Source organism: Artemia franciscana, chromosome 15 (assembly GCF_032884065.1).
Source record: "Artemia franciscana chromosome 15, ASM3288406v1, whole genome shotgun sequence".
Taxonomy (NCBI): Eukaryota; Metazoa; Arthropoda; class Branchiopoda; order Anostraca; family Artemiidae; genus Artemia; species Artemia franciscana.
Window position 1 is genome coordinate 7,235,328 of NC_088877.1, and position 12,588 is coordinate 7,247,915.

Genomic DNA, 12,588 nt, shown 5'->3' on the forward strand with positions numbered 1-12,588 from the left:
GGCGTGAGGGTTGTCAGCCCTACTAATGTTAACTTCTGTTTTTTTTTAGTTTGACTCGGTTGTTAATTGTATGATTTAAATAAAAAAAAATACGTTTCATATGTTTTAACTTTTTAAACTTTAATAATTTTAAATAATTAAAACTTTAAGGAATATATATAAGTATATGTATGCTAAACTGACAATCCAAAGCCATTTTTTCAGCAACGTGCAAATTATGTTCTGGTCTTGAGAAGTTAGAGGGTTTTCAAAGATATATATTCCTTATATGTACACATTGTATGCCCCCAGAGATTTACTTACCTTGCCCTCACAGCTGGGGGGGGGGAAGATGTCATCCTCAAAGACATAATATCTGGTCCTTTCAATTACATTGAACAAAATGGCTATCTCAAAATTAAGATCGGATGTCTTTGGGGAAATGACGGTCGAGGGAGGGTCATGTCAAAATTTCTATCAGATACATTTCGGAAAAATACGAGGTGTGAATGTGAGGGGAGGGGAAGTACCCAACCTCTGATCACTCTGAATATTAAAAAAGGGCACTAGAACTTCTGATTACGAATCCAATGAGCCCCCTCCAGAGTTTATATGATCAATCTTTTTATATATACCTTATATGCCCCCAGGGAATAAGTTACAACCCTTGCCTTGAGGGCTGTAGGAGGTTGTCATCCTCAAAGACGTAATTTAGGACCTTCCAACTACGTTGAACAGATGATTATCTCAAAAGTTTATTGGATGTGTTTGTAGAAACAGTGGGTGTGAGAGGGGGTAAGTTGCCCTCCAATCACTTTCGACTATTAAAAAGAGCACTACCGCTTTCAATTTTCAATCGAATGAGGTCTTTTTGAAGTTTCTACGACAGCAAATGGCCATCTCAAGATTTCTATCAGATGCATTTTGGGAAAATACGAGGTGTGGGAGGGGGTCCACCCTCAGATCCCCCTTAATCTTAAAAAAGGCACTAGAACATCTAATTTTGAATCAAATGAGCCTACTTGGGAGTTTTTACGATCATCCTTTCTATATATACCTTATATGCCCCCATGGAATAGCTTATAACCCTTGCCCTGAGGACTGTTGGGGGGAAGTTTGTCATCCTTTAAGACATAATTTCCGACTCTTTCAATCATGTTGAAGAAAATGGCTATCTCTAAATTTTGATTGGATGGGTCTTGGGAAATGATGGGCGTGGGAGGGGGGTTAGTTGCTCTCCAATCACTTTTGATCATTAAAAAGGGCACTAGCCCTATCAATTTTCAATCGGTTGAGCGCCTTTTGAAGTTTTTTCGACAACCAGTGGCCATCTAAAATTTCAATCAGTCTCTAACTATCTGTCATGCCTCCATTAAAAGAGGCACTAGCCCACTCAATTTCCAATCGCATGAGGCTTTGTTATATGACATTGTTATATGACTTTTGGAATATTGGTAACAAAATATCTATCTCACAATTTCAATTGAATGTGTTTTAGTAAAAGAGGATTTCAGGGAGTGGGCTAGCTGCTCTCCATCATGTATGACTTTTAAAACGGAACTAGAACAATGCATTTCAAATCAAATGAACCTCTTCTAAAGTTCACCCGAACAGCCCTTCCATAAAAACCTTTTATCTCCAGTGAACAAACTTACAACCCTTACCCCTAGACTCTGGGGGATACAATCCACCCCAAAACACTTATTATATAATCTTAGGACTGTTTCTGAAAAATTGGCTATCTCAAAATTTCTATCGGATGCATTTGTGTAAAATAAAACGTAAAGGGGGGGGGGGGTGCCCCCGATCACTTTGACTCTGAAAAAGGAGCTAAACCCTCTGATTTCGGGGGGTGGGGGGGTTGCATCCAGAAACTCATAATTTCCAGACTTTTCAACTTCGCTGAACAAAACTGCCATCTCAAAATTTTGATTAGAAGTATTTTGGGAATTGTTGGGCGTGTGGAGGGCTTGTTGCCCTCCAATCACTTTTGACTATTAAAAAAGGTCTTTCAATTTCAAATCAAATGAGCCTTCTTTGAAGTTTCAACGACAACAAATGACCCTCGCAATATTTCTATGAGATGCATTCTGGGGAAATATGAGGTATCGGGCGGGGGAGAGGTATCCACCATCCGATCACTTTGAATCTGAAAAGGCTATTAGAACTTCTAATTACCAATCCAGTGAGCCCCTCCCTGCTTTATACGACCGCCCTTTATATAAAAATTGTATATGCCTTACGGCCTAAATTGCAACCCTTGCTCCGAGGGTGGTGGAGCGGGGGGGTGTCAACCTCAAATACATAATTTTCGGACCTTTTAACTACGTTGAACAAATTGTCTATCTCGAAATTTTGATTAAATGTGTTGGAGGAAATGCTGGACGTGTGAGGGGGGTTAGCACCCCTCCAACCACTTCTGACTCTTGAAAGGAGCACTAGCCCCTTCAATTTCCAGTCGAATGACTCTTTTTCGAAGTTCCAAAGACACCAAATAGCCATCTCAAAATTTCTATATGTTACACTTAGGGAAAATAGCAGTTGGGGGTATCAACCCTTCGATCACTCTGAATCTTAAAGAGGGCACTAGAACTTATAGTTACAAATCCAATGGACTTTCTCAGAAGTTTATAGCATCACCCTTTCTATAACAACCTTATATGCCCCCTGGGCACTACTTCCAACTCTTACCCCGAGGGCGGCGGGGGTTGTCATCCTAAATGAAATAATTTTCGGACCTTTTAACTACGTTGAACAAAATGGCTACCTCAAAATTTTGATTGAATATGTTTGGGGAAATGGTTGGCATGTGAAGGTGGTTACCTCCCCTCCAATCACTTGTGACTGTTAAAAGGGGCACTTTTAAAAAATCTGGCTATTAAAAATTGTATTACGCCAAAGTACGAGGTGGGAGTATCCACCCTCCGATCACTCTGAATCTTAAAATGTGCACTAGAACTTCTGATTACCAATCCAATGTACTTGTAATTACTTACTTGTACTTGATTCACGTTTGAGCCTTGCCCAGGCCCATCGTGGCATCCAGAATTTGCCGACAAGCGTCCCTCAATCGTTTTCTTTCAAGTACGACTAGCTCGATCAACTGAGTCCACTGTCTATTCCAGCAATAGCCGTGCTTCTTGAAACCTCCCATTGGCTCGAGGTCGGCTCTAAATGTTGATAACCATGTCTTTTTTGTCCTCCGGGCTTCTTCTTCCAGTACGTAAGGGGTTGGCATTTCATGCACTGTTTGCTGAACGAGTCATCTGGTCGTCACAGTGTATACCCGAACCACCGTAGACGTGTCGGTTTGACAACATCTGAGACAAGTGGTATATCACTACATCTTCTTCTGATGACATCATTAGAGACGCGGTCAGAGAGACGCAGGCTAAGAATACAGCGCACATACTTGTGGAGGATGATGCTCAGGTCATTAGCTTCCCCAGCTCTAAGGGGCCACGTTTCGCAACCATAAAGAAGTACAGAGAGGACCAACGCGTTATATATCCAGAGCTTTGTTCGACGGGAGATTTCATTTCGTAACCATAGACGCTTTCGAAGCTGAATGAATGCTGCCCAGGCTGCGGAGATGTGACTTTGTATTTCGTTTAGAGCTTCACCCTTGGGATTTATTAGGGAACCGAGATATTTGAAATTCTGGACCTCTTCGATTGGGACACCATTTAATGTCATCGGAGTTTCATCTAGCCCAGAGGTGCGCATTGATTTTTTTTTTCGATTGGCTGATCTTTAGTCCGGTAGCAGGGGATCTTGCAACAATTTCATCTATCATGAGCTGTGCCTCAGTTAAAGACTCAGCCAAGATATCTGCATCGTCGGTGTAATCAAGGTCTGTTATTGATAGTGTGGGACTGATTACCACACCTTTGTATTTGTCAAGGGTTTTCATGATCTGGTCGATGACAAAGTTAAATAAAATGGGCGACAGGACACAACCCTGTCGCACTCCTTCGTCAGCTGATGTTCCTTTAGAGATTTTTCTGTCTGTTCTTACAGATGCCCTCGTTCCCTCGTAATAAGCCTTAATTAAACGGACAATTTTTTCTAGCACTCCATCATCCCTCATCGCATCCCAGATAGCGTTTTTCTTCACCGAGTCAAATGCCGTTACAAAGTCGATAAAGACATGTATTGTTTCCTGCTGGTGTATAAGGTGGTGTTCCAGGATCTGTCTCAGGCTAAAAATGTGATCGCAGCATCCCATACCAGGTTTGAATTCTGCTTGATATGGCCTCGTCCGACCGTTCCCTATATTTCTGAACCTATTTAGTTCTATTATTGTAAAAACTTTGCAGAAATTGGTATCAGGGAAATTCTTCTATAATTTGTACAGTCGGCTCGATCCCCTTTAATAAATACAGGAATTATTACAAAGGCCCTCCACTCTTCAGAAATGTATTCACTGACCCAGATATCCGTAAGAAAGTTAAGGAGCTCATCAATATCTCATCGATAGCTTCTGGAAGGGTCTTGAGAAGTTCAGCTGGTAATTCGTCAATACTGGGGCTTTTATTGTTATTCAATAGTTTTAATGGCATGGATAATTTCTTCTCTGCTTGGAGGGGCGACATTGCAATCTTCATACACGAATGGTGGCTCAGATCTGTTGTGGGATGGAATGGGCTGGCTGTGGTCATTTTCTGGTGGGTGAAGGAACTCCTGGAAGTGAGTACGCCAACGGTCGATACGATCTTCTTTGCTCGTGAGGAGCTTTTTGTCCTTACTAAGTAGTGTGAGGGCCATTAAATTTTGGCCATAAATATGCCTATTTTTCAGGATGTTGCAGAATTTAAAACTTTAGTTTGCTTTTGGCTATTTAAGGGCAGGAAAGGGAAGGCAACTATCGATTCTATTCACACGGTGGCCCACTTACGAATTTATGTAAGGATATAATAATTAACATATTTACCTGAGAAATGTCTGAATAGGTAGTCTTAAGGCTTGAACGAATTCCTTGAGGAGGCTCGTTCGTGAATTTGATTGACACCTGAAATTTCAAACAGTACAATTTTGAAATTCACCTTAGCTACTCTATTTTCATAAAATATACTTGATAAATAAAACGATTTTATTGCTTTAGAGGAGGAGGGCTATTTGCCAGACTTTTAAGGGAAGAAGACATAAGAACAGTGTTTTAAATAACAACCCAAATGAAAAGGTACCAGTTACTCTGCAAGGGAAAAGTGCATATATAGCCAGACAATATTTTGTTTGAAAAATAATTCTGTAAACTGTTCTAGTACTAATAATAAACGCTAAATTCAATCTCCAAAGACTTTTTTCACATCTGTTTCCTATTGTATACAAACACAAGTGCTTGACAGGGAAACTTTCAATAAAAAAGTAAATGGCGGGTCTTCATTAAAAAGCTCCATTTGAAAAGGTTGGGGTTCACAATAAAATGTTTCAAGCATTCATGCAAGAAAGCTCTGAAATGTTTTTAAAACAAATGCTTATTTTCTTCGAGGGGAAGGGGGATTGGTACCCAGTGAAAATTGCCTGCTTGGAAGTATCACGGGTTCCAGTCTCCTTGAAAAGGAATCTACAAAGGTGAGGGCCACTTATTTTTCTTCCAAAAATTATGTTACTCATAATCGTGGTATCTATTATTATTATATTTTAGGTTCTCTTTTTAATACTATTGCCATCCCGCATGTTTTCTATCCCCCCTTCTTTTATGAGACTTTACAATCTGGAGTTTGTCTTCAATTCGCGTTTGGTATTTTAAATATTGCAAATTTTTAACTGGTTTTCAAATTTGTTGTAGTAAACACTGAATTAGTTCTGAATTAACTAGGATTAAGAAGGATAGCCGTTGGAATTAGCTATGATTAAGAAGGAAAATTTTTATCATAAGTTTGAAAATTTTCTCTTTATACACAATCTTTTACCTTTGTTCCTGAATTTAAATAAGGTTTGAAATTTTTTTCTTACGCATGTTATTCTGTTATGTTATCAAGCCTTTTTTAAGTCAATGTTTTGTTTCGTTTGTTGAAGTATTTCTTTTTTTTGAAGTTTCATTAATACATTTCATATACTCCTCAATTTTAACGGAAATGAATAAATAAATAAAATTGAAACTTCTGTATAGTTTTGCGCTTCCAAAAGGAAGGAAGAATGTCTTGTCTGATTCCTGTTATTACCAACGGAGAAAATGATTCAGAGAAAAAAGAATTTTTTTACATAGGTAGGCAATAGGATAGCAAAATATAGGAATATTACAGTCTATTTATTTAACCATTGACTTCAAAACGAGCAGTATTTTATCCACAAAATTAGGTACAGTAAAATTTATGAAGAACAAGATAAATCGAAAATCATTAAAAGACGAAAACTTTGATTCAGCAATTAGAGACTGTTTATTTTTAGATTGAGCATTACTGTTCTATAAAGATAACATTCACGCTAAATTCTTCTTTCATTTTTCCCCTGACTGAAGAGACCGAGCAATGACTGTTTTACGGAAATTAAAATTAACAAAAAGAAAAAATTATTACAGACCATGCTAAAGATAAACTTTAAAAATCATAAATGACAAATCCTTAAAGCATTCAGTTTTACGTAACAGCTAAATTATAGTTTAACAATTTTAGTTTAAAATAATCATAAGGAATAGTTTGTCTCATGTCGATCTTAAAGGGGATATCCACTCGATCCTGTTTGCAAATATGGCTCAAAGTAATTAAGGAAGTGCTATGGCTCGACTGTTCAATCTCTAGTTGTCTTTAAGATTGATCGGGTCTTATTCATAGAGTATAAAATGGAACTTCTGTAAAAGCTACCTCCAATACTTATAGTCTTATACCAAATTAATTTTTAGTTTCACATAAAAATGTGGGTGCATTCTTGTTAAATACACAATTAAAAAGGCATCCCGTCAGTAAATATGGCTCAAAGTAATTACGAAAGTGCTATGGCTTGACTGTTCAATCTCTGGTTGTCTTTAAGATTGATCGGGTCTCTTTCAAGTAGATTATACAGTGGAAATTCAGTAAAAACTACCTTCAATGCTTATAGTTTTATGCCAAATTAATCTTTAGTTTCAAATAAAAATGTGGGTGTATTCTTGTTAAATAAACAATTAAGAAGGCATCCCGTCTGTAAATATGGCTCAAAGTAATAATAAAGTGCTCTGGCTCAACTGTTCAATCTCTGGTTGTCCTTAAGATTGATCGGGTCTTATTCATCTAGATTATAAAGTAGAACTTCTATTAAGCTACCTCCAATACCTATAGTCTTATGCCAAATTAATCTTTACTTTCACATAAAAATGTGGGTGTATTCTCGTTAAATATACAATTAAGAAGGCATCCCGTCAGTAAATATGGCTAAAAGTAATTAAGAAAGTGCTCTGGCTCGACTGTTCAATCTCTGGTTGTCTTTAAGATTGATCGGGTCTTATTCATAGATTATAAAGTGGAACATCTATAAAAGCAACCTCCAATACTTATAGTCTTATGCCAAATTAATCTTAAGTTTCATATAAAAATGTGGGTGTATTCTCGTTAACTAAACAGCTAAGGCGGTACATATAGATATTATGGTTTTTTTTTTAATACTTTTGACCTGTGGTAAGACCGAGAACTGATCTGCTTCGTAATTGGAGGCCTGTTGTTCGATCCCAGCTATTACAGCGCAGAAAGGGACTGAGACCCCACATTTGAATAAATTTCCACGAACGATATTCCATGTGCACTTTCTTATTTAGGCCTTTTAAGTATTATCGTCAATGGCTAAAATTTAAGAACTTTCGGCAATTTTACTAAGGTATTTATAAGTAATTTTAGTTAGACTAATAATTTTAGAAGGCTAAAAATATTACTTAACGATTTAACAAAAACAGAACTTGGACAGTTACTTTCAATATTTTTCTTAATTTTATTTTTCGAGGCTAATAACGTTAAAAATACAAAGAAAATATGTTAAAAAGTTATTACCTGAAGAAGGGCTATAGGAAATTGAGGATGCGGTTCAGTTGTAAGCCAGAGCCTAAACTTGTCATGCACTGTCTCATTATACATCATGGCTTCGAGAATTTCTCCACAAAAACTGAGAGACAGATGGCAGTTTTGTAATAACAGCCATTGTCCTTTATTCATACATTCTACAAGAAGGTTTCTTGCTGGGACTTCTTGACCTTGCCCCATAGAAAGGCAAAATATAAAAATTTCTTTCTGTCTTGCCAAACTTTCAATTTTGTGAGTGGGATCAGCCCCAGCAGAGAGTAGACAAATCAACGGAGTAAGAGCGTCCGACTCTTGAAATGCTTCTTCTAGATCTAAAAGAGGGGGTTCGTTGTATTCTGAGCCAAGTGACTCTGATATATAAATGCGTGCTTGTTGTGTCATTCTGTCAACACACATAGCACGTATTAGTAGCAGCTTTCTGAATGAATCTGTGGAATTAAAGCTACAAGGAATTGTTGCAGTTTCTGGTCTTTCTTTTTCCAGCCAACTTTTCCAATCACGTTCATTTTCTGAAAATAATTGAGGAAGAGGACCAAACTCGGGGAGAGAACTTAAAGATATTATGTTCAACCAGGTGATGTCTAGAAGCCACCGAAAAGGCTTGGCAGGCACTGTCTTGATATCAAAAGAAGCACCTCCTTTAATCAAGGTAATAAACTCCTTGTGAGTTATATTTCCAGAATGTAAATCTATTTTCAAAGCTAGAAGAAGAGTGAATATTGGCTTATGCTCCGTATAAAAACAACGGAGGGAATTTCTCCAAATCTCGAAAGTTAGAGTTTTTAAGATAGAACTGACTCTTGACTCTATACTAGACGATTTAGCAGCTTTGCTGATTGAAATATCAAAAAGAGAAAGAAACTGCTTCAATGAAGTTTGATACATAGATGAAACGAGACCCATTTCAACAACTAAAAAATAAAGAAGAGACCCTCTTCCAGCAACGGGGCGGAAAGCTTCACGGGCTGCTTCGATTCGTTCTTCCATTGCAGCTGAAGCCTCTAATTTTCGGGCTATCTCGCTCGCTGCCTTTTTTGTTTGGTTTAGAACTAAGAGAAGATTATCATCATCAATTAAAGAGCCTTCTACAGCTGTCAGCCTTCCTAAGAGATTGTCTTCAAGCCCTTTTATCATCTTTTTATTCTCAAGAACCGCTTCAAATACAGCGACTCGTTCAGATTCTAGTTCTGATCGTTCCATCAACACCACTCTTCCAAGGAGTTGGTCTTCCAAACCCTGTTGTGTCACTGTAAAATCTATAACTGCTGTCTTTGCACAAATTTCTGGAGTATAGGATGGGTTTGACAGCTTCGTTGTCATATAAAGCGCAAAACCAGGCATAATGTCACAGTCTTTATCACCAACTATAATTTTATCAATTGTACCTGCTTTTATAAACCTCTTTTCCAATAAGTTATCCAAGATTGGATCCAAATCCTCGCCAATGTCTTCAATCAACAAGGGTCTACCAAGAGATAAACTGTCTTCAAGATGTTTTCTAAAATATTTATGATTCATTGATGTCATCTGAAGTTCCTTGCAAGACTCCTTCACCTTTAACCAGCTTTTACCTTGGCCTTGAGGATCTATCAAAAGAGGATACGAGTTTGAACGAGTCACAATAGCAGCGTTTTGGATTGAGTGTTCGTCATTTGGTAAGCCTTGAAGACTCCATTCTGATATCTAAAATTAAAATATATTAAGTAAAGTTATATTTGTAAATATTTTGGAAGCTATAAGGCCTGAAATAAGAATTAAAGTTCAGCATCTTTAATTTATCAATTAAGCTTTCTTTTAAAAAGGTTAAAAAACATAAACTAAAAGAATTTAGTGGTTTTAAAAGATCCATTAAATAGTATTAGGAATGAGATAAAACTATAAAATATTCGTAAAAAAAAATTGAGAAATAAACTAGCAAAACAGAAGGAATACTTCATACTAATAAAGATTTAAAGAACGAACTGGAGAAAAGCGAGAGAGAAAGAGACAGAGAGAGAAAGAGATAGGAGAGAGAGAGAGATAGAGAGAGCGAGAGAGCGAGAGAGAGAGAGAGAGAGAGAGAGAGAGAGAGAGAGAGAGAGAAAGAGAAATAGTGAGAGAGAAAGAGTGTGGGGAAAGTGAGACAGAGAGAAAGAGGTCATCCAGCGAAATTTGATAAGTCATGTGAACTAGTCGTTTTATTCAAATTAGGAATCGCACAAGTCTCGATATTGTATATTTTTCAACAGAATCATTTTTGGAATATAATGAAAAATTGATTAGTAAAGACAAGCCCAATAAATTTTATTAAACTTTGAATCTACTTACGTTAAAGGTGACATTGTGAATTCTGGACTTGCAGACTTACAAACAAAACTGAAAAAAAGGCTTCTCTAAAAATTACACTCTATTTTTTTTAATAGGATCGAGAATAATGAGTCAAGGAAATTGAAAAAGAGTAAAAACTATTTCATTTACAGAAATTACCCTATAGAACAGATAAAGTTTCTCAGGAGACAACATTGCTCCATAAGGTACTCAATGTTAGATAACAAGTAAAGGTGAAGGATGCGACACTAGACTCAACAGTCCGAACCAAGTGTGCTGATTTCAATTTCATGCCAGTAAATCGCAATGGGGAGTTGAGACAACCATCACCTGCTTTCGCAAACTCTTCCTGTTTACCTTCCTCAGATCTTTCCAGGTAACCAGCTAAAGCTATTGACTATAATGGAAGGTGTGTCTGACTAGTGCTAGCAATAACAGTTCCTGACAAATAGGCCTAATAGCAAAGACTCTTCCCCTCAAAATACGAAAAAAAATTTAGGACCCACTTACTTTCTGGGGGTCAACAAGCATAGAAACAACGTCAAGTCCAGCCGTATAAGGAATTGAATAGTCATCTAACAGCTCTTTCCAACAAATGTGTAGCTTCATCCTATATGCTTGATTAAATGGTCCAGCATAGGACAAGAACCCAGTAGCCAGAAGTCCATCACCAAGCAATAGCCCAAGCTGTTGTTTAAACAGTCCACTCTGGACCGTCCACCTAAGTTTTTCTCCGCTGAGTCCAGAAATTAGCTCCTCAGCTTGACCCATTTTCCTTCTGCATGTGTCAGCAGCTTCACTGATTTCTTCTTTTTCAACTAATGCAGCTTGATATTGAGCGGTAACAGAAGCAAGGGATTCCTCTTTTTCTCTTAATGTTAGCTCAGCTCTCCTTAGCTCTCTGTTGGCTCCTTTTAACCGCGCCTCTTGTAACGCAAGATTTGCCTGAAAAAAAATGTCAGCTATGGAAACTACATGTTTTAACCTTAAGCTGATTTTTTTTTTAAATATTAAGCAATTATTCCTACTTCTTGCAACAAATTTAAATAAAATAGTGGAATATACAGAATGAGCCATTATATCATTTTTATATTGTGTGATGTGAATCGCCTTACTTTTATTATGGGATATATCTTCTTTATACGGATTACCACTAGCCGAAATGAAGACCAACAATAAACCACATAATTTCAATGAAAAAAATGATCATTCTCCTTTAAAAAAGAAAAGAAAAATCAAAAGAGACTAGATAATAATTTTTGTTTTTTAATGAATTTATTAAATAAAAAAAACTAGTTTTTTTTTAAACTGAAAGTAAGGAGAGACATTAAAACTTAAAACGGGCAGAAATTACTCCGTGTATGAAAGAGGCTGTTCCCTTCTCAACGCCTCGCTCTTTACACTAAAGTTTGACTCTTTCTCTCAATTCTACTTTATCAAACAGTAAAAACTTAAAACTAAATTTTATGAAACTTATATATTTAAAATCAGCACGAAAATCCGATTCTTTTGATGTATCTTTTAGTATCAAAATTCTGTTTTTTAGAGTTTCGTTTACTATTGAGCCAGGTCGCTCCTTACTACAGTTAGTTACGACGAACTGTTTGATACGGAGAATAAACAAAAGATCATACGATGGTAATAAATACACTATTTAAAACGTTTCGAAAATAAACTCTTATGATACGAAATGAATATGATCCTTAATAAATGTGATACAAAACAAGTATACCCAACATTTACCAGTTCTTATTTAATGTTTTGGCTACTTTGCATTATTGGCTAAATAAAGTATTTATTTATTTTAAAAAATGTATCTTTTGTCAACAAATTTCCAACTAATATAGTTCAAGTTTGCTTGATATTACACTGTTTGAAGTGACTTAATATACACACAACACAAATCCCTTAATTTACTTACATTAGCAATTAGCTTACTGCTGGGATGTGACGGCAGCTTTGAAGTAATCAAAACACTTCAAAAAATGGTTGAAAAATATCCCACCAGAAAATAAAGAAAATGATAATCTTTTACTACCAAAGTCAAGTGCTCGTGTATAGCTTGTAAACGAGGTATGCATTTAAGCAACACGCAAATAAACAAACGTACAATCACAGGGTAACACTTGCAACTGCCTTTCAAAATATGATGAAAAAATCATGATAATTTTTGTTGTTAAAAGCGAACGCAGCAATAGGCTATTATTGTCAAGATTTTGATTAGATAAATATGCTGATTTCAATAAATAAATCGAATGTAAGAAAATCAGACTAAAACAACTAAACTCCTTAAAACTACTTTGAGAAGAAA

At 36.6% G+C, this 12,588-nt stretch overlaps 1 protein-coding gene across 1 annotated transcript in view; it reads right to left on the minus strand.

Annotated features, from left to right (window-relative positions):
- LOC136035996 (dynein axonemal heavy chain 5-like) overlaps positions 1–12,588 on the minus strand; it is a 261,598-nt gene that overhangs the window by 55,374 nt on the left and 193,636 nt on the right. Inside the window, exons 39-41 of the mRNA XM_065717914.1 lie at positions 10,788–11,222; positions 7,941–9,653; positions 4,913–4,990 (exon numbers count right to left, since the gene is read on the minus strand). Of these exons, the coding sequence (XP_065573986.1) occupies positions 4,913–4,990; positions 7,941–9,653; positions 10,788–11,222 (2,226 nt within the window). The remainder of the gene's footprint in view (positions 1–4,912; positions 4,991–7,940; positions 9,654–10,787; positions 11,223–12,588) is intronic.